The sequence below is a fragment of the Nannospalax galili genome, unplaced genomic scaffold, assembly GCF_000622305.1.
Source record: "Nannospalax galili isolate Female #2095 unplaced genomic scaffold, S.galili_v1.0 scaffold1051, whole genome shotgun sequence".
In the NCBI taxonomy this organism is placed as follows: domain Eukaryota; kingdom Metazoa; phylum Chordata; class Mammalia; order Rodentia; family Spalacidae; genus Nannospalax; species Nannospalax galili.
In genome coordinates, this window is record NW_008331995.1 from 1,694,197 (window position 1) to 1,716,396 (window position 22,200).

Here is a 22,200-nt window from a genome sequence, read left to right on the forward strand (position 1 = left end):
ATGCAAGGAGCACTCACCTAAGGTGTCACATTTGTCATGAGCTCTGCAGATATCTTGCCTGAAAGCAAAGCAGACTTAGGCTGTGACAACATCAGAATAAAGGTCAATGCAAGTAAATACTTGAGAAACTTCCAGGCATTCACAATAACACACATTTTACTGAGGGGAATAACAAAAAACAAGTAGGAAAGGCAGGGTTTTGCAACCCAAAAGAGTTTGTAAAAGCCATTGATTCAAGGGATAAAGATTGTGTGGAGAAGTCTGCTGTGCCTCTAGGGTAGCCACAGGACAACCAGAAACCTCACCTAGCAAGACTTGGCTGATACCCTAGAGAAAGAGACTGTAAAGTGCTAACTGATTTTCATGTAAGTGCATGGTGGGCTGGGGGTATGGTTTAGTGGTAGAGCCCATGTGCAAGGTCTGGGCAAAGCCCTGGGTTCAATCTCCTGCAGTGACTTCGGGGGGAGTAAGAGTGTTTATAACCAGAGGTGGCCCATGATGAGAGGCACCATTAAACCAGAGCCCCTGTTTGTTGCCTTGTACAATTTTTAAAGCATTCCTTGAGAGTGGCATTGCTACTTAAAAACTGGGAAATGTCAGCAAAGAACTGTGGAAATGGGCAACAAGCCCCAGTCTTAGCCGAAGAACTACTGGCAGCTGATTACTGCTGGTGAGAAAGAGCTGATCTTAAAGGGAGGGACTCTAAGGTAGGCTGAGTAGATCCCGGTGGATGAACTTGTACTGAGGGACATCTGGGGACACTAACTTGATGCAATTGGCCTTAACACAAATGACAGAATGTGTGAATTTCAGTGGGTGGGGGGCTATGGGAGCGTGTCAGTGGGAAAGGGGGTATAAAGATGATTAAAACTGATTAAGATGTTCTGCATGAAATACACAAAAATTCAAAAAAATTACAAAGAAAAGGAAATTTCACATTTGAAAAAAGTTCTTATTTCTGGTTTCTTGCAAAAAAAAAACAACAAAAAAAACACATAAGCTGGCAACACTAGACTCAGGTCCTGCATGGCAACCACAAGTTGGTTGTGACAAGCAAGCAGCTGCCTGTCATGGAAGGGCATTCGTTTCCAGGCCTGCCTGACGGATTGAGTTCTTACAGGCACACATATGATAGAGGTTCACGGCCAGAGTGATTCTTGTCCTCCACCCCCTTTCCTGAGGGCACATGTGGCAGTGTTTGGTGACCAAGTAGCTTGTCATAATTGAGAGACAGTGCTATTGATATATAGGGGGCAGAGGCCAGGGATGCTGGTAGACACACTGCAATATGGCAGCCTGCACAACAATTATGTGGTACGAACTGTCCATCATGACTAAGCTGAGAACTTCCCTGTGAGGAAGGGTTACCAGCAATGCAGGACCCTTCCCATCAACCTGACCTGATGATAGCAAGAGAGACGAGGAGGCGAAAACCCATTTACCTTGTCACCAGCACAGCAGTGTCATGGTGTGTCTCACCTTCGAGGTTCTTCAAATGCTGCCACTGGCAAAAGTTTTTTAACGTTGCCTGGGCATTAAAATTTATGGAAGGTCCTTCCTAAATACAGAGAAGAATTACGCTTGGTCTATGCAACCAACACCATTTAGATATGCCATTTGGGATACAGATAGAATAAAAAAGAAAACAAAACTTTATTACCTGTTCCTTATGAATCACAACTAAGTTCACAATAACAATATTAATTAAATTTCCAATACTTGGGTCTTTATAGATAGAAGCTACCTGCAACCGAGATAAATTTTTCAAAGTTAATTGTGAACTCTGGGGTAAGCAATACGCAATTCACTTCTTAGGTTGGGCTCTAGCTCTTTTTACATTTCATGCAACATATGTGTTTTATAGTTCGAATGTTCATTCAACAAACACTGATTTTAAGTCTCTTTGTAAAATGCACAGATGGCAGGTTTAGATAGTAATGAACTCTAACAAGTTTAAATTCCGAGGTATTTTCCCTTGAAATTGAATTATCGTGTGACTTAACAGTTCTCTGTTCCAAAACATTGTATATCAATTTTCCATTGAGCACTTTGCTGCTATTTGAAGTCCTGGGTTCTTACATGATTGTTGATAATTTCTGTTCCTTATGCTTATTGCCCATTTGTACTCTCACAACCACCGTAACCTGTTTCTGATTTGTTTTGTTGTTGTAATATGTTATGAGAGCTAACGCTCACTGGATGCATACTATAGACTAGATTTGGCAGAAAACTGAATTTGCACTTAGTTTCCACAGCAAAACTCTGGGCTGGGTACTGCTATAATCTCTATGAAAGAGAAGGCATAAAGGCTCAGAGACATTAAGTAACTTTTCCAAGGCTATACAGTGGCAAGCAGTGGATCCAGAACTCTCAGCCTGGGCCATGTGACCCAACTTCCATATTCATAATCAAAGTTCGGGCAGACCTTGAGACCATGAGGTGGACATGGAGCTGAGGTATGCAAGGTCTGATTAGGTCTTCTTTTCTATTCCCTGGGGAGGAGGGGGCTGGGGCATTTGGAAACAAGTAGGGGCAGAAGTGAGGATAAGAAGGTGGAGGGGAGAATGGGCTGGGGGAGCATGTGGGGTGGCCCATGGCTGGGGAGACGGGGAGAGGCAAGGACCAGGACAGGCCATGGGGAATGAAGAAGACAGCAGCATTCTCAGACATGTGGATTTTCACATTCACTTGGGGAATTTATTGAGTAGAATCTTGTTCGGATAAATAAGGGTTAATCCATAAAAAGGAATGCCATGCTATGGCTTAAAATGATCTCCATGCACCAATGTGTAACTGAAGAAAAAATTGAAATACCAATGTGTAAAACAATATATGAGACTGTTCCTTTCCTGTCTGAGAAAAAAAAGTTGTGAAGTAATTTCTCTGTATCTTACGAGTTCCAGGATTGCTAAGGAAATGGGCAAGTGCTCGAGCTGCTTATATAAAATGGTTTATCTGTGCAGAATCATCTCTAGATTACTTCTAATACCTTACTCCGTATGACTAGTCACATCACATTGCTTAGGAACTAATAATAAGACGAAAGTCTGTATGTGTCTTAGCATAGATGTAGGATTTTTAGAGCCAAGATTTCTCACTGGCCATCAAGCTCCAGGGATCTATCCACTCAAGTCTACCTACCCAGTGCTGGGATTACAAGTGCATACCACCACCACACCTGTTTTTATATGGATGTTAGGGATGGAACTCAGATCCTCATGCTTGTGAAGCAAGCATTTTACCTGCTGAACTATCTCTTCAGCCCTTCCAATTCATTTTGATACAAGGTTAGTTGAATCCAAAGATAATAGATTTTGAAGACTTAGCATAAAAAAGTAAAATATTTCATCATAATTGTTGAAATGATCATGGTTAGGTACAAAAATATCAAAATTAAGTTTTTAGTTGTTTTTGTTACATTCTTTTTAAAATGTGGCTACTAGGATATTTAAAATTAAATATGTGCATTGGGTTATATTTTTAATAGGCAGTACTGGTTAGAAGTAGCAAAAACTAACGATGCTTGCCACTGGGAGGGTACCGGGAACATGTACAGAGAAGGATATTCAGCTTTTAATGAGTAGTTTCTAGTTCTTCTTGATTTTCTAATAATTCCAATTTATTTTGCTTTCAGTTTAATTGCCAGGAGGATCAGAAACACAGCCTTTTAGGTACAAAAGCACATCTTCCAGCAGAGCATCCACACTAATGACTGATAATTACCACCATCATTATAAAAAGGCAACAAATAAGTAAACACACGTTCTCTTTGGTCATCTGCTTGCATGGCTGAAATGTCAGGCCTGACTGATGCTACAAGGCAGTATGGAAAAGAAAACCCATTCTCCAATAGGACATCGAGTCAGCTCATCAATCACCTTCTTTTTGATGTACTTACAATTGCCATTAAGGTTAAAATATAATGTTCAAGGTTTGCTCCATGGTATAAAACCATTTTGTGGTCCGCCACCACCATCACTTCTACAAACCGTGGATAGGACAGAAAACGTTTGGTTCTTCTGTGGGTCCTCCTTTCCCTCGTGCCATTTGTCTTGTTGCCATAGGCAGAAAACGTCTTTGTTGCCAAGCCACTATTTAAGAGCTCCACATCATCAGCCAGGCTATTCCTTTTCCCCCATGCTCTTGTTCTGGTTTTCCTCTTGCCTTTACTGTGACTATTTTTGAGTTCTGTAACAAATCAAATGACATGCATTACACACCAGGCCATACTTATTTCATACCAAAAATCGTACACATTTAAAAATGATGCCTTTATGTGTTGAGATGACTCAGTTGGCAAAGTGCTGCCCAAGTGTGAGGACCTGAGTTTAGATCCCTAGCACCCATGTAGAAAGCCAGGTGTGGTGATACACACTAGTCATTCCAGAGAAAGAAAGACAGACAGGTAGATCCCTGGAGCTCACTGGGCAGCTAACCTAGCTGACTCAGTGAGCTTCAGGGTCAACGAGAGACCCTGTCTCAAAAAATGAGATTCAAATAGATATAGTATTAAAGTGACTCCAAATGACTGTTATACTAATGATTGCTATACTAACGCATTGATTAATGTAGCTCTCAACTGGAACCAGAAAAGTTTCCTTATGCAGCAGACGGTAATTAACACAGAAACTCACAATTGGCCAACTTGCAGAGAATAAGAGACTGCACAGTGATTATCTTTGAATTGGACACATATGCAAACTTCTGTCTCCCGTGGCTCAGGGATCACTGCTGAAGAGGTGGCAGAGAGATTGTAAGAGCCAGAGGGGATGGATGACCACAAGGAAACAGAGTTTTCCAGACAGCTGGGATGTTACCCATATGAACTCACAGTAATGATGACAGCATGCACCAGTGCCAAGTAAACTCAGGCCAGACAAAATCCTAGCATAGATGTGGGGAACTAGGTAAGAAACCTCAATCCTATCTGAGGAACTATTAGAAACCAATGGCTGCTGGGAAGGGGAGAGTCAGTCTCTTTCAAGGGTGAGACTCTTAGTAGGTTAACCAGGCTCCAACGGATGGGCCCACATCAAAGGACATTTAGGGACACAAATTAGATTCTATAAACCTTTACATGCATATATAAAAAATAGAGTACATGAAGTTGGGTGGAGGATAATAAGGGTATGTGTGGACAGGGGAAAGGACCTAAATATGACCAAAATAAATGTGCAAAAATTCAATTAAAAAGATACAGAGCAACTAAGAAAGACACCTCACATTCACCTCTGGCTTCCACAGGCACATGCACATATGTAAACACATACACACCTGCATATGCACCTAGATGTACATGTACTTGCACTTACGTGCACGTGTGCACACACATAAGAAGACGTACACACACAGAGACCACACATAAATGAATAAACAAACAAATAAATACAATATCTTTATAGTCAAATGTCATATAAAGCAAACTACAGACTATGAACTGTACAAATAAAACCCAATCTACAGTTGCATTGATATAACAAAGGGTCTGAGATTGGCTTCCCTTGGAAGCTTCCATAGATGCACACTGAATGTACTAGAATGCCAGGCCTAAGTTAAAGGAAAGAACAGCATATGATTCTTTCCATTGAGTAACAAAAGCCTTGCTGGGACTTAAGTAGTTTTCCCTCACTGTTCTTTGCCATAAAAAAAAAGGCCAGTATCACAACAGAGTTTGAGAGAAGAAAAATGATACTTCATTTTTAACAGTCTTTGAAATCCAGTGATGTACAGTAGAGACAGGTCTGAGAGATGGGCAGGCTAACAGGCAATAAAAAGGACTTTAGAAAACACAGAACAAAATGTCTATTATGTCACCACAACAAGTGAAATGGAAGAAGAGAGTCCCTGCCATTCAATGCCTCTGAATTTGTTACTTTACATGAGTTAAGGATGCAGATTCAAGTCAGAGTGTGGGGGTCAGAAGTTGGGGCTGTGGTTTGTAATACTCTTCTAGCTCCATGCATCTTCTGCGTCCTGAGTACTAGTCTTGCTGGAAAGTGTGGTCCATGGAGCAGCAGCACTGGTAGGACCTGGAAGCATGTTGGGATTCTTCTGTCCCACACCAGGCCTGAAGCAAGGCTTAAAGTGTTCCCCAGGCACTTTACGTTATACTCAAATTTTTAAACGTACCATTCAATATTCATATTGTCAATCACAGAACAAAAAAAATAATCCTGAGTACTAGTCTTGCTGGAAAGTGTGGTCCATGGAGCAGCAGCACTGATAGGACCTGGAAACATGTTGGGATTCTTCTGTCCCACACCAGGCCTGAAGCAAGGCTTAAAGTGTTCCCCAGGCACTTTACGTTATACTCAAATTTTTAAACGTACCATTCAATATTCATATTGTCAATCACAGAACAAAAAAAATATGTATAAAAGTGCCTGCCAAAATTAATTTTATGAATAAACTTCACTTGATCAGTTAACTTACTTCCTTCTCAGAACTCCTTTCTTTCACCTCTGGAATTTTAGTACACACATTGTAACCATCAAGAACCCCGGGTCTGTGTGGGTAACTCCTGCCCACTGCCAGGGTTTCAGAGCAAGAAAAACTGATATTCCTAATTGAAAAATCTCAAGCAATATCTTTCTTTATGTTAGATACAATAGGTAAATTCAGATTTGTGTCAAATATTAGGCATATATGGGCTAGCTAAATGTCTAGCACCACCATGTGTCTCTGGATAAAGCCTTCTGAATTACAGAAACCTTAATTACAAAGGAACTCCTGGGACCCCACACTGTTCTAAACAGGATACTCACTTTCTCTGGAAAGTTGGGAGAGGCAACTCAGAACTGTGAATGGGCAGAATAAGTATAAATTTTTGTTGACAGAGACTGGCTTTATCAAACAAGTTATGAAAAGTTCTGCAAATCAATATCTGGTCATTTTAATAGACTACAGTATGTTTTTAAAAAATAATTTTGACAAATGAGGAAATATCACAACACAAAGCTGGAAGCAAAACGTTTTACAGGAAACTGATCAGGAACAAGGAACTTTACAGAAAATTTTAAAAGAAATGGTTCAAGTGAGATTTCTTTGTATTGTACATAAAGAACATAAAATAGAATCTTTACCACTTTTATGAAACATTATATAGCCTATCAAGTTAAGGCATTATTGTCTAACAGTAAAAAATTACCTGAAGAATATGAAAATATTCCTATGCAATGCTGGTCAAAACATTGCTATTCAGTATGGAAACTACCAGTCATATAAGCACTTGAAATGTGGCTAATGCAATTGACTACATGAAGTTTTCATAATGGAAGTGGTGATATATGATGAATGAACACTACTATCTCATGGGTCAAGCCATGGGTTTATTTGGGGGGACTTCTCCATCAACCTCCTGAGGGAAGGACTCCTGGAGAGAATTCAGAATGTCCTTCCAACTCCTAGCTAGTGACAGTGGGCATAAAGGCCTAAGGTTTTGCTCACTCACGAATGCACTTACAGTCAGATAAGGGACTTGAGATTGGGATTTCATCTGTGCATTGAAATCACTACTGTTAGGTCAGAGGAGAACTGGGTTGAGGGTGCTCATTTTCAACAAGTTTTCAAGAGCCAGAGGAGGGCTTAGGGGTGGGTAGATGGAGCTGAGGGCCTGGACCCTTTTTGACCACCTACAGGTTGCACAATCCTTTTCTTTGGGGGATTAAGATCCTGGTTTTGCTCTTAAACAGTTTGCTGGGATCCAGCTTATTCACAAAGAAGTCAGTCTCTTCCACGAGCAAGTTTGTGTTGTAGGTGATAAGTTTATATATACTGAGCTATTGCTTGGCCTGTGGGCTAATGCCATGGCTAATGAAGGCATACTGCCCAGTTGATGAGCAGGCCATAATAGGCAGTAAAGGTTATCTGTGAAAAATGCCAGTAAAATGCTCTGTCCAGGAACCAGATCTGTATCCTAAGCTAATCCTGGTTTCCCATTTTCACAGATGAGGCGAACCTTCCCATTCCCATTGCATAAATCCATCTCAAGTCGAGGTGACATGGGTATGGTCTCGAGGTGTGCCAGAGTCAGTGCAATAGGAAGTGAATGCATAGAGGACTGGTTGAGCCAAGTCAGTTTTGAGATGTTGTTAATTATGCCGGCCAAAGGAATGATGATTCCCCAGTGGCAATGTGCCTTCTTCAGCCACAGCATTAGCCCGCAGGCCAAGCAATGGTTCAGTATCTATAAACCCACCACCCACAACACAAACCTGCTCCTGGAAGAGACTGACTCCATGTCATGTGAATGCACTGTCATCAGGTAAAAGTTCCTCACAGCCTCAGGCATCACAGATGTGTTTTTGTTCACATGAAGAAACCATATGACCCTCAGTAAGCACCTTTTCTGTGATGGTCACATCTGGGAAGATTCCAGGATGGGGGTCACACCCAAGGTCAGCTTCACCAGAGCCGCAGGAGCGACCTCCACGTCCAGGCTGGAGTCCCCTCTCCGCGAGAGAAGGGCTACAGCGCAGAGCAGCAGTGGATAGACTGCCCAGTGGCTGTTCTACTCCACCCCGCCTTAGAGCTGCGGATGTCCGGCTTCTGGCATGCTGGGAGTTGTAGTCCTTGATGCCTCACCTCCCTCCTTGAGCTTATTGACTGGGCCATCTTCCCAGTCGTTCGGTAAATATGTAATTGAATTTATTGCAATTGGTAAAGTTTTAAAACTTGCAGAATATTTTAAATATGTTATTTTCTATTGATTTAAAATTCTGTATTGATTTCTTCTTTAATCTTTACTTTCTTCTGTGATTTAAGTTTAGCTTGTTCTTTTTAACTTGTTTTAAAATAGATTATGTTACTGAATTTGAATCTTTCTTCCTTCTTAACACAGGTGATTACTAGGATAAATCTCCCTCTAAACATGATTTTTGTATCATCCTAAGGTTTGGGAAAATAGTATCCTCATTTTTATTTATCTCAGTGTATTTTCTGATTTTTTCCTTTGACTCTCTAGTTATTTATAAGTATACTATTCAATTTCATTGTATTTTGAGCTTTTTATTCTTTTTCTGTAATTGGTTTTTATTTTTCTTAGACTATGATTGACAAAGGGGCTTTTGTATTACTTATATCCATTAAAATGTATTGAAGATTTATGATATGATATTTCTGGAAGAAGTTCTTTTACTTCAGCAGAATGTATATTCTGCCTCAGAGTGTATTATAACTATGCATTAGATGCACTTGGCTTATGTGTTGTTTACACTTTCTTGTTTGCCTGCCTAGCTGCTTTCTACCCATTATTGAAACTGAGCTAGTGAAGTCTCCAACTACTATTAGTATGTTATCTGTCAGTTTTTGCTTCACATGTTTTAGTGTTGTGTATGAAATTTGCTGCTATAACCACTAAGGGGAGGTGGGTGGAGAGACGCATACTCTCAGAATTACCAGAAGCAATTTGGAAATGGTAAAACCTAATCCTCAGAACCTGAGTGGTAGAAGGAGAGAACCGACTCCTGCAAGTCATACTCTGACTTCCACATTCATGCCTGTACCCCTACCCCTCCCATATATAAAATACATTTTAAAATGTAATAAAAAGAAAAAAGAAAGTGCAGAAGCACAATCATCTTTTCATAATCAAAAGCAGCATCTTCTAAAATGTGTAATGCTCTTGAGTGATTAATCTACTTCATCATTTCTCCTCACCAGTTAAAATATTTATTGACTTAATTACTCCAATTATTTTCAGGCACATTAATCATTTTAGCAAGCAATTTTAAAATTAGCATTATACATGGCACAACAAAAATAGATACTGCATTCTTATATACCTACTCAGTGCCCTTGTCTCAGAGCAGAATTTCAATAACAGAGTCATTCTAAGCCAGGGAGCATACACTGATAGGATGACAAAGAAATCACTCACTCTGCTCTTCTGTGGCCTCCTAGCATAATAGGATCAAAGGTAGTGTTCAAGAATTTATAATAGTTTTATAAGAATGAGCTAATTAATAAAATTTCATTCTTGTGGAAAGTATAGTATAAGTGGTCTGGATCTTTCTTCATTTCCCTCAACATAGCTTTAAATTTATTATTACTGTTCAATAGCAATTTCATTAAGATTTACATTATATGAAACTCACTGCTTCAAAATATATAGTTCAGTAAGAGTTTTTCTGAGTGTTGCACACACACACACATGCACATGTGGCAGGTATCCCTGACCTCATGCATGCTGTATAAATACCCACCACTGAGCTACACTTTCAGCCAAAGTCAGCAATTGGTAGTATTTTTGAAGATGTTGTAGATTTGTGCAGTCACTGTCATTGTCTGTTAGAGTATTTTCCATTGCCCCTCATCCTACATTTGTCAACAGTCATGCCCCATTGGCCATCTTTCTTAGGCCCTAGAAATTAATAACCTATGTTTTTACATCTGTGGATCTGCCTCTTCTGACATGTTGTATGAACAGATTCATACATGTGGCACTCTTCATCTAGCTTCTTTTGCCAAACCTAATGTTTTCATGTTGTAGCATGTGTCTGTATTACATTCCTTTTTATTGTCAAATGGTCCATTGTAAGGAATATACCAGTATGTTTATCCATTTGTTCATTTGGTGGACATCTGGGTGGACAGTCAGCAAACAAACTGAACAAAATTGGATATCTTTAGTCTCTCTCTCTCTCTCTCTCTCTCTCTCTCTCTCTCTGTGCGTGTGTGTGTGTGTGTGTGTATAGAACTCTAGGTCTAGGTCACATAGTAACTCTACATTTAACCTTTTGAAGAACTATCAGATTGTTTTCCAAAGTGGCTGCTGTATTTTCTTGCTTCTTTAAGAAGTTTAAAAATATGATGATGATGATGATGATGATGATGATGGTGGTGGTGGTGGTGGTGGTGATGATGATGTGTATGAACATAGGCACGCATGTGCTGTGATATGCATGTGGAGGTTAAAAACACTAGTGGGAGTTGGTTCTCTCCTTCCACCATTTAGAATCAAACTCAGTTCTCCAGGCACATACAGCAAGCTTTTTTACCCACTCAGCCATCTTGTCAGCTCTCTTGCTTCTTGAAGTTCAAATAAAACCCTTAGAAATCTGGATTTGGAAGGCTATGGGAGCACGGATAGGGGAGGGGAGCCTAAATTATATGATCTATTACATGAAATGTAAAAAATCTCAGTAAAAATATTTTTTAAAACCTCAAAATCAAGATACCTTTTCAATGTCTCTGGTTCTTTGAGTAGTTTTGTCCCATAGCTTATAAGAAACTGGATCTCATTCATATCCGAAAATATTGCATTGATTCTTCAAGGAATCAAATGAATATCTGAGAAAAATGTAATATTTAGAGATATGAATCTCACACATAGATGTAAACAGATTTAAGCAAGAAAATCCCTGCAGGGTGTGGTGATGCATTCCTATAATCTCAGCACTTGGGAAGTACAGGCAGGACAATCAGGAGTTTGCAGTCAACTTGGGTTGTATGAGACAGTGTTTCAAAAAAAAATGAAATGAGAAAAAGAGAAAGAGAGAGAGAGAGAAAGAGAATTTTACAAGGCAGTCATATCTTTCCTTCGATCACAGCACAGGCCCTGCAGCTCTAACATGCAATTACCAGAACCCGAGTTAATGTTGGCTTTTGTGATGGTTTTAACACTGATGCTGCCAAAAAGAAAGTAGTGAGGCTTCTGTGACCACCAAGCCACCAGTGTTCTAACAACTCATGCATCAAAGTGAGACTACATAGAAGTCCTTTTGACCTTGGGAACATCCCTGACCTTCTATCTGTTCTCCCACTTATAAACGGGGTGAAGAACAGTATCTATTTCAGAGTTGTTTAGAGGAAAAGTTAGAGTTCAATATACAACAAGCTATTTCTCTGCCTGGTGTATATGAAGGAATAAATAAATCTTGTCATTATTTTTGTTTGTTATTTTTACCAGTCATAAAATCATAACCCGAGTTAGCTATTAAAAGGAACTGTTAAGGTAGAGTGACTAAGTGCACTTAAACACAGTTCTCTGGCTTAGGACAATGATTTCAAAGATGTTAATGACAAAGGAGCAGAGCCTGATTTCCTTCCTGACACTCAACTTTACCTTACTATGGAAGAAGAAGGAGATCTGAAACTAGAGGCCCTGAAGGCATCATCTACCTCCCCACTCAAAGGATCTTCTCTGGGCCTCAGATTCCTGACCTTGTAAATGGAATGAAAAAATCCTACTTCCATCTTAAGAGTATTTTGAGAATTAAACAAGAAAGTATTCAGAAACTTTCTTATGAAGTAGATGCTTTAAAATCTTGAGCATCTATTTTGTACCAGGTACCAGTTGAAGTAAGTAGAAAAAAAAAGTAGCTATAAGTTTATAAAATTTGAGCTCAATCCTTAAAAATATAGAATTGTAAACATTTAGAATTATATCATTGTATACATTTTTAAGAAATTTTGCATTGAGCGTGGGGGCACAGGTCTTTAATCCCAGCACTCAGGAGGCAAAGACGGGAGAATGTCTAGGAGATCAGGTCAGCCTGGTCTATATAGCAAATTCCAGGCCACCTAGGATTATAGGGTGACCCTGTCTCGAAACAAACAAAAACAAAACAAAACAAAACAAAATACTTTACAACCACGAATTTCAACATTTGCTCAGACACTGATGAATACGTTTTAAGTGAGTTTTATTTCACAATGTTCATTGCATTATGGAGGAATTGGAATTATTTTTGAAAGTAACATCCAGGCTTGTTACTCAGTGGCTACTCACCAAAGTGTTTCTGCCAACTGGGACTGAGTGGAGCCAATCCAAATGTTAATGTTAACAGTTGGGAAGTTAATTATTGCTTTGTATTTTCAGGGGCTTATCAAAATTTAACTGAATTTTCTTAAGGCACAGAGTTACGTTGCAACTTCATGGTCTCTGCAGGTGAAGAAATTACACAGCAAGGCCCAAAGGGAGGATTCAAGAGCAAAGCCTGGCCCCTTTCTAGCCCCCCTGAACTTGACTAAGAGAAGGAAGGTTGGAGGGTATCATCCATGTTTTTCCACTTCCATTCTGGAGCCAGACCTTTCCAGGTTCCCATTCCTGCACTAACTCAAAGTTAGCTGCCCTTCCTTGGCCAATTTCTTCCTTGGAAGCTACAGTTCCCTCATCAATAAAACAAAGATAATAATAGTAAATATCTCAAAAGAGAGTTGTAGAGAGTAATAGAGATAGTCAAATTCTTTTAACACAGGGCATGGATCACAGGAATTCATTAAATATCTCCACTAAAAACTTAACATCCCAATAATTATTAGTGGGCACAATATGAAAAAAAAATCTCACCTCTCTTCACAAGTTAATGTATTAGAATTATAAAGACCAAAGAAGGCAGGAAAGATAGAGAGAAGAAGGCTCTGAAGGCATGAATAGTCAGTTCCTGCTTGCGTGGTACTTGCCATCTAGGTACCAAGCACATGAGAACAGTCTGAGAAGTAATAGGAATCCTTATGGTCAACTTGACTGGATTTAAAAATCAATGAGGAGACACACCTCTGAGCCTGTCTGAGAGACTGTTTACACAGAGGTTTATCCCATAAGGGAAGACCCACCTTGAATATGGGCAGCACCATTCCACGGACTGGGGTCAAATATTAAATCAACGAGGAAAAGGGAGAGAGCTGGGCACTTGCATTGAGCTCTCTCTGCTTCCTGACTGCATATGGGATGTTATCAGCTGCCTTGTGCTCCTGCCACCCATTGTGGACTGTATCCCTTCCACCTGTGAACCAAAGTAAACCCTTCTTTCTTTAAGTTACCTTTGTCAGGCATTTTATCACAGCTATAAGAAACTGACTAAAACACTGCCCTAAATCAGTGCAACAAAGGCTCTCACTTCTCAGCTGGCTCTGGGAGCGGAGAACACACAGAACAAAAGCAGAAGCTGACACTAGTGCCCACCACCATCTTAGTTCTCAGATCTAAGATCTCCACTCTTGGGGAGCTATGTAATAAAGCCTTCAGACTAGGGAAACAGGAAGTTCTATCAGGATTAGAAGAATAAATACAGGGTGGCAAAGGGGAACAGGAGATGGCAGGAGAGAAAGAATAACTCTAAGACCCATGAATGTTCCAAGAAAGTACTATGTGCTTCTAGAATACTGGCAGAGAAAGAGATAAATGGAGTAAGGGGTGGTTACACACACATAAACCTGTAACTGGTATAAGTGAAAATTCAACAAGGTCTAATCATTTTTAAGGGCCCTTAATTAGCTAACTTTAGAAATAATAGTGAATTCTGAGATACTTTCAGAATTATGTTCCCAGGCCCAAGTCTCTTAGCAAAGTATAAACTGTGTTAAAAAAAATACCAAGAACAAAAACAGTATGTACCACTGTCAAGTGATATATGCACAGTGCTGACAGTTGATGGATGCAAAGGACAGGAGCAAGAGCGATCTGGGCTGGGGAGACCCCCTTTTGGCTCGACTCAACCTTTATAAACAATGTTTCTGTGAGAGTGGTTTATGGAACTTTAGTCTCTTAGGATTTTTTTCCTAAAACAAGTCAATTAGGTTTGCTAAGCACTTTATACAGCATTCACATCTGGAACTTTCTCCATGCATATGAGTATTTAAAAATCTCTGAGAAGTCTTTCAAGAAAGAAACCAGTTTACATCTGTTTAACCATATAATATGTAAAGCTATGGAATCTCTGCCTATTTGAGAGAAGGGGTAGGGAACTGAAACACCCTTGAAAAATGCAAGGATGGAAGTACTGTGCCCATGTTCTCTACTCTTAAGGAGAGAAGAACATGCTCTTGGAAGAAAACTATTGGGGAGCAACAACAAAAACTCTGGGACCATAATAGTATGGGCCTGAGTTTGAGAGTTTTCTCTGTGTGAGTTACTGTTCAGGGCACTCTACAGAAATTAACTTCATTATGCCTCACAGCAATCATACATGGTAGGGATTATTACCTAAAGTTTATAAATGGGGAACTGAAGGACACTTGAAATAACTTGGAAAAAATATTTTTAAAATATTTATTTGGAAAACATGGGGGTGGGACTTGAAGATGAAGGCATAGGCAAGAATTTTCTGAAAAGGATTCGAATAGGACAGGAAATAACCCAAAGAATTGACAAATGGGATAACGTGAAGTTTTAAAAGGTTCTGCACAGCAAAGGAGTGCGAACAACACCCTGAACAGTCTACAAAATGGAAGAAAAGCTGTATTTCAGGCAGGGTGTTAATACTTAGACTATATAAAGAACTGCAGCAATTAAACTCCAAAAAGACTGCCAATCAATACATAGGCTAATGAAATAAACAGAGTTTTCAAAAGAAGAAACACAAATGGACAATAAATAGTTTTTAAAGGGCTCAATATGCTTAACCATCAGGGAAATGCAAATTAAAACTGTGCTGAGAGTTGCTTCACCCCAGTCAGAATGGCTGTCATCAAGAAAAGAAATGACGAGGTTAGAGAGATGGCTGAAGAGCACTGACTGCTCTTGCAGAGGACCCAGATTCTAGTCCCAGCATCCACAGGGTGATAGCAGCCATCTATAATTCCAGTTCCAGGGGATGTGACCCCCTATTCTGACCTCTGCAGGCATTGCATGACAGGAAGTGCACCTACTTACATGCAGGCTATACATAAATACACATGAAATAAAAATAATAAATGAAATATAAACAAGAAAAGAAATGACAAATGCTGGTGAGGAGGTGGGGAAGGAAAGGCCCTGATTCACTGCTGGTGGGAGTAGAAACAGGTACAGTCACTATGGAAATCAGTGTGGTAGTTTCCGGAAAGGTAAAACCCAGAACTGTCACATGATCCAGCTATGGTACTCCTGGACATCCGCTATAGGATTCTATATTCCATGACAGAGGTATTTGCACTTCCATGTTTAATGCTGCTCTGCGCGCAACAGCAAAGAAATGGAGTTAGTCTAGAATGTCCATCGACAGATGAATGGATAATGAAAATGTGGTTCATATACACAATGGATTTTATCAAGCCATAAAGAAAAATATAAAATTTGTCAGAAATTAGAAGGATCTGGAAGTTATTACATTAAGTGAGATCATCCAGACTCAGAAGAAAATGCTGCATATTCTCTCTCTTATATCCACCCTCGCTATTAATTTTCATGTGTGTGTATATATGTAGGACTGAGTGTGGGCAATGGTCATGAAACTAGAAAGGAACTACAAGAGGGGAAGGAGGTCTAAAGGAAGGGTGGGGACAATAAAGATTCCTGGAACATGAAGGTGGAAAGGAGACTACGGGAGAAAGGGCAAAGGGAGGCAGGGGGACGAGGCAGAGGAGCAGGGAGGACATCAACTAAAACAAAGTGTGTATGAAAACGTCATCATGAAATGCATTACTTTATATGTCAATTCAAAAACAAATTTTAAGGTATCTATTTCAAGTGACAAAATGCTTTGAATATGCAGAAGTCTGTACTGTGCTAAGGGACAGTTTAGTCTTGCTATTAATATCCTGAAAATATACTCATTGGTGAAGGCCTAAATATAATTAAGGTGTATGGTATGAAATGCACAAAAATTCAATAAAAATATATCCTGCTGAAAAAATACTCGTTGGTAAGCATAGGTTTTGATTCATTCCATCTCTGAGCAGAGCAGGGAGACTGGCCTTTCTGTTTGGTGGAGTACCAGCAGCCCAGTGCCATGGTGGTCTATACAGCCTTCTCCAAAAGGCCACCTTGCTGCCTTTTGTGTACATGCATGGAGATCCCAGAAAGCCACAAAAAGCAGGATGTGGTGGCTCGCATCTGTAATCCTTGCACAGTGAGATGGGATGTAGAGAGGGGGAAGAACTGGCCAGGAGCTTGTGGACCAGCTAGCCTGCAGCACACAGCATGGCAGAAACAACAAAAGAAACCTCACCTTAACAAAATGGAAGGTGAGAATCGACTCCCAAAAGCTGTCCTCTGACCTCCACACACCTGCGCTCACATATACATATACACACAAATAAAAATTATTAAAAGAAATTAAGTTTAATAATATATTTTATTTATCTTACTATATCCAGAGTATTACCATTTCAAAATGCAGCCCTAGCCATGTCAAAGGTCAGCTGGAGACCACAGGATGGAGCCTTGTAAGCAGTTTGCAGCGCAAATGCAGGAAGCTGAGGGATGTGGAGTTCAGATGTTGGGTCAGCATTCAAAAAGACCTATGTTTAGATCCCAGCCTCTCTGCATCTGCTCTGTGTGATCTTGTACCACACACATGACTTTTGAGCTCAGTGCCTCCTTTCCCTACCTGTGAAATGGGAACACCTAATAGCTGCTCCCTTCTGGAGTGCTGGGCAGAGTTAAATGACTTAGGATACACTGAGCATTGAAACAGCACCTGGATCATGGCAGGTGCTCTAGAGGTAATAGCTATGGTGATTTTCTTTAGCATGAGTACTTCTGTGAGGTTTTGAGATCACCTGCTCTCTGACATTTCAAGGTAGCTCCTGGGTGGCCCTGTGGCTACATGAAATGCCTGTAGGAAGAGCCAGGTCTCATTCCCAGAGTTGAGATTAAAGAGCATGTAGACTGGAGCTCTTAAAAAAGGCTGGGACCAAGTCTCACGGGGCATGTCTTCCAAATGCTACTGATACAGGAACCTCCCAGTTTACTGGCTACAGCAGGATGCCTCTCTTTCCAGGGCTTGCAAAAGAAACACTTTCTCATCCCAAGGTCTCTGTTCTACTGGCCATGGAAAGGAGTAACCACTGATGACAAGCAGACCTGTTCAATCATTGGCCACTCCCCCAGTACCCTGGCCCTGGTGTTTACTCTTTTATTCCTGTGTGTGTGTGTGTGCGTGCGTGTGTGTGCGTGTGTGTGCGTGTGTGTGTGTGTGCGTGTGTGTGTATACATCTTTGAAGCTGCACATGCACACATGCGTGCATGTATGATGAGGCCAGAGGTCAATATCAATGTCTTTCTTCAATCACTCTCCATCTTCTTTTTTGAGATGTGGTTTCTCACGGAACCTGGAGCTCACCAATTTGTTTCTGCCTTTTTTTAAAAAAAATTTATTTATTATTTTTATTTTTTATGTGTATGCATGTATTGCCTGCCTGTAGGTAAGTGCACCTGTGTCTTTCAATGCCTGCAGAGGTCAGAAAAGGCTGTCGGCCCCCCTGGGGCTGGAGTTACGGGCAGTTATTAGCTGCCATGTGGGTGCTGGGATTTGAACCCGGGTCTTCTGCAAGAACAACCAGTGTTCTTAACCACTGAGCCATCTCTCCAGCCCCTGTTTCCGCCTTTTAATGCTGGGGTACAGACATAGCTGCTGGACCTGGCTTTTTAATATGAGTGCCGGGGATCTGAACGCAGGTTCTCATTCTTCTGTGGCAAGCACATACTGACTGAGCCATCCCCTCAGTACCTAACTTCCATTTTAAATTCTTAAACCCTATTTTGTAGCTATCTATTCAGCTCTTGCTGAAACAATCCAGTCCTTTAAATGAACTAAAGAATGAGAAACTTCTCTCTGTAGGCTTGAGGTAGCTTCTTGAACTATCTCATTAGTTTATTCTTAATTACCCTCACACTTAAATCCAAACTTCATCATATTTGTGCTTTTAAATGTCCCCTTTCCAAGCACCATCCATGTGCAGCTTTCCCTTGTGTCCTACTCTAGAAAGAGCACAGACCTGAAAACCAAGTCCTTCTTTGGGGCCCAAGGCTGCTAATTCACACTACCTCTGAGATTATGAGTCTCCTTGCAGATCTGGGCCTTTATCTCCTCAGCTCAGAGAAAGGGATGGAACGGAAGTTCTTTATATTAAAAAAGTGAAGGCAGATGAAAAATAAAGTCGTTAGCTTCAAAGGGGGTAATATCTCTCTTGGCTACTGTCAATCTCAAAGAGAGTATTATGGCTTGAATGCAGTTTGATCCCAAGAATTCACGTGTTTGAGTCTTTGTTACTTTGGCAGCATTGAGATGGTGGGGGAGGGGTCTTTAAGAGCCAAGGCCTGGTAGGAGGTCTTCAAGTCACTCAGAAGGAATTATAGTAACTATTTCTTGTAGGACCTGAGTCAGTTCTCATAAGAGTGACCTTTGTCCCAGAATTACCCTATGGCTTCCTGTCTGGTGATGTGACCTCTACTTCCCACATTCTCTCTGTCATGATGCCAACAGCTGTTAGGCTCTATTAATGGTCTCCAAAATTATAACCTGTTTCCACAACTTATGTTCTCTATATGTTATCCAGCCCTAGGCATTTCATCATTGTAATGAAAAATAGACTAACAGAAGAGATGTATAAAATCACCAGTTGCAGGGTAGGGGGTACAGACAGAATAATTGCAAAAGAGAGATCAACACAAAATAAATAGGTTTCAGTTAATGCTATATTGAAGGAGATAAAGCAAATGTGTCTCCATTACTTATTAAGAAGTTGTAACTTGGGACCTGCTAAAACATATAATTTTTTCTGAAAACCTTCCATTTTTATCTAATCTGGCATGCTATAACGAGAGAGCATCAAATGAGAGGACTAGCAATCTAGTGTAAATGAAATAAATAGCGACAAGCAAGTCTGCCCTTTGAAAACCCTTAGAATGGGAACTTCTGATAATAGCAGAACAAAAGATGCCTATGCTTCCTGGGTCTTCTCCTGCACTCAGCAGTGGTTGGACTGCTCAACCCCACTGCCAGTTCCTCTCCCTCTGTCTGTCTCAGGCTCCTCTGGCTCTCTGCTCTTCCTGCAAATGTACCTGTTCATAGGTGATAAACAACATCCTTGAATTTTTATGTCTGCAGCTGACTTCATTCACACTCCCAGCACTCAATACACTGGCTGAACCCTGAAAATTATATTGCTGGATACCAATCAGAAACAAAAATATCTGTATACCTATTTTGTTTTTCTAGAAAACGTTTTTGACTGTTGAGTCTTAAATAAGCTTTTCCTATTCCATTCTCTCCACTCGTGTCTTGGCAAACCCTTGACTTTGCTGCTGTGACGTTCCTTGACAGTATGGAAGCTACAGCACATGAAGTGGGGCCAGTAAAATAAGGCAGCTATAGGCGAAATATATGCCTGCAAATGATGAAATTTGTTGAAAGGATAAGCTTCTGTCTGGGAGACAATATTAAACTTGTATCTGATGGCAGGCTTATATCCAGTATACATAAAGAACTCTCAAATTTCAATTATGAGAGAATAAACATCCCAGTTTTTAGAAGTTGGAAAAATGTGTGAACAGCTATTTCACCAAAGATCCATGAGTGCCAAGTAGCCATATACAGACACTCAGTATAGTCATGAAAGACAAGCAAATTAAAGCTGCAAAGAAATTCCATCCCATCCTTATTAAAAATTAACACCATCAACGAAATATTCAGTGCTTATAAGGATGCAGAGAACACAAACATTCATATTCTACTAGTTGAACCGCAAAAGGGTTTGCAAGTTTGAAAACTAGACCGGTACCTTCTTACAAAGTACAAATACATTTACTACCCAGTCTCCAAGGCATTTATACAACTGAAATGAAAACTATTTTCTAAGAAATAGAGTGGCTTAAAGTGGCATTATTTAAACAGTCAAAAAAGAGTATCTCTCAACTGCATAATGGATGAGCATTACATTCATAAAAATAGAATACTATTTAATACTAAAAGGATGACTGACTGATAAAGGCAACAATGTGGCTGAATCTCAAATGCAATGAATTTATTGACTCTATTTATATGATATTTTGCAGAAAGTGAGAGTAATGATTTAAGATGATAAAATGATGCAATACGGAGACAGCAAACAGGGTAGGGATAGAGGTAGACTGCAAAGGACACTAAGAACTATTTTCAAACTTGATTGTAATAGCCTTGATACTCTACACACTTGCCCAGACTTTGCAGAACTGTATACTAAAGAGATGAATATTACAACAAATAAACTGTACCTTAATATAAAACGGAAAGATAACACTAGGAAATTCTAGAGGAAAAGGAAAAGAATTTTTAGATCAGAACAGAAAAAATTCTGAGGCTATATCAAAATCAACTTGAACTTTTTCCAGACACTATCTGAATTTTCAATATCCTAGTGTAATTCTAATATCACGTGAGAATGATGGGTAACCAGTAATAAAGAATCACCCCAACACTGCCTTCATTTGACTCTGCTCCCTTGTAAGCCCACAAGCTTCTGTGCACACCCCATCTGGCATCTCTGCATACCCCTCTCCGTGATACTCAGAATGCTTTCTATTTATTAAGAACTTGAAGTTGCAAAGAACTGTCTTATAGACATCTGGGGTTCAGACATTAAAAAAAAGCACATGAGAAAATTCACCCATAAAGGAGTCGAGCAGGAATGACAACAATAAGGGATGTGCAACAACCTGATTCTCAGAAAGAACCAAAACTTGGGGGATATAAAGCTGGCAATTTTATATCCACGTGGTGTGATAAAATAGCCCTTTATCAAACCAATAACGAGAACCAAACTCTGCAGTGTCTTACTTTGGTAATAACCCATCCTGGGGAAAGCGCTGAAGGAAGGATCCTGAGATTAAACCTGAGACCTCCTGCCCCTGTCAGCAGACAGCCCTCTGCAAACTGTTAGGGTCCTTCTTCAGAAAGATGTGCATGCACACCCACTTCAAGTGGTTTCTGGGAAGATGAACAAGTTGCAAGCAGATGTATCACCTGGCCTCATGGCAGCGGAGCAGGAACTCCCAAGATCCTGATTGACAGCAGACAGGAAATGTCAGAGACTGACAGGGGCAAGGGACAGAGGAAGCCCTCTGGCTTTGTGCTCCAGGAAGTGGGCAGGAGATTCCTTCTCACATCAGTGAGAGGACCTATACTCAGACCCAGTCCTATCTTGCCATTTTACATTTCTACCTTCAAACTGGCTCTTCTGGGAAATCACAGGAGAGGGACAGCTTTGAATGGCATAACAGGTAGTCCTGAGGAAGTGCTGTGAATTTAAAATGTTTCTGTTGGAGGAACCAGCGTTAACTTTGCTCACCACCATAAATGATATTTCAGTTATGTAGAAAACTATCCTTATTTTTCAAAGATGCATATTGGGGTATTTAGAGGTGAAATGTCATATCTAGAGTTTGCTTTTAAATCTTCCAGCAAAAAGCAAACAAATAAGAAGCAAATGTGGATAATCTCCGTTTCTGTTCCTTGCAGATGATATGTTGGTGGTGATTCATTTTGCTGCCACCTACATTTCTTTGTATTCCAGAAG

The 22,200-nt window shown here is 40.1% G+C and overlaps 1 protein-coding gene and 1 pseudogene across 4 annotated transcripts in view; both read right to left on the reverse strand.

Annotated features, from left to right (window-relative positions):
• Positions 1 to 22,200, reverse strand: part of Adamts9 (ADAM metallopeptidase with thrombospondin type 1 motif 9) — a 182,128-nt gene that overhangs the window by 146,176 nt on the left and 13,752 nt on the right. For 2 of the 4 annotated variants that reach the window (XM_008827120.3, XM_029560638.1), the window contains exons 4-7: positions 3,899 to 4,188; positions 1,661 to 1,744; positions 1,443 to 1,558; positions 18 to 58 (exon numbers count right to left, since the gene is read on the reverse strand). In XM_008827120.3, coding sequence (XP_008825342.1) covers positions 18 to 58; positions 1,443 to 1,558; positions 1,661 to 1,744; positions 3,899 to 4,188 — 531 coding nt within the window. Of the gene's footprint in view, positions 1 to 17; positions 59 to 1,442; positions 1,559 to 1,660; positions 1,745 to 3,898; positions 4,189 to 8,342; positions 8,502 to 22,200 lie in introns of those variants that run through there. The other 2 variants (XM_029560639.1, XM_029560637.1) reach the window with 2 other exon arrangements.
• On the reverse strand, positions 7,566 to 8,339 carry LOC115069277 (annotated as a pseudogene).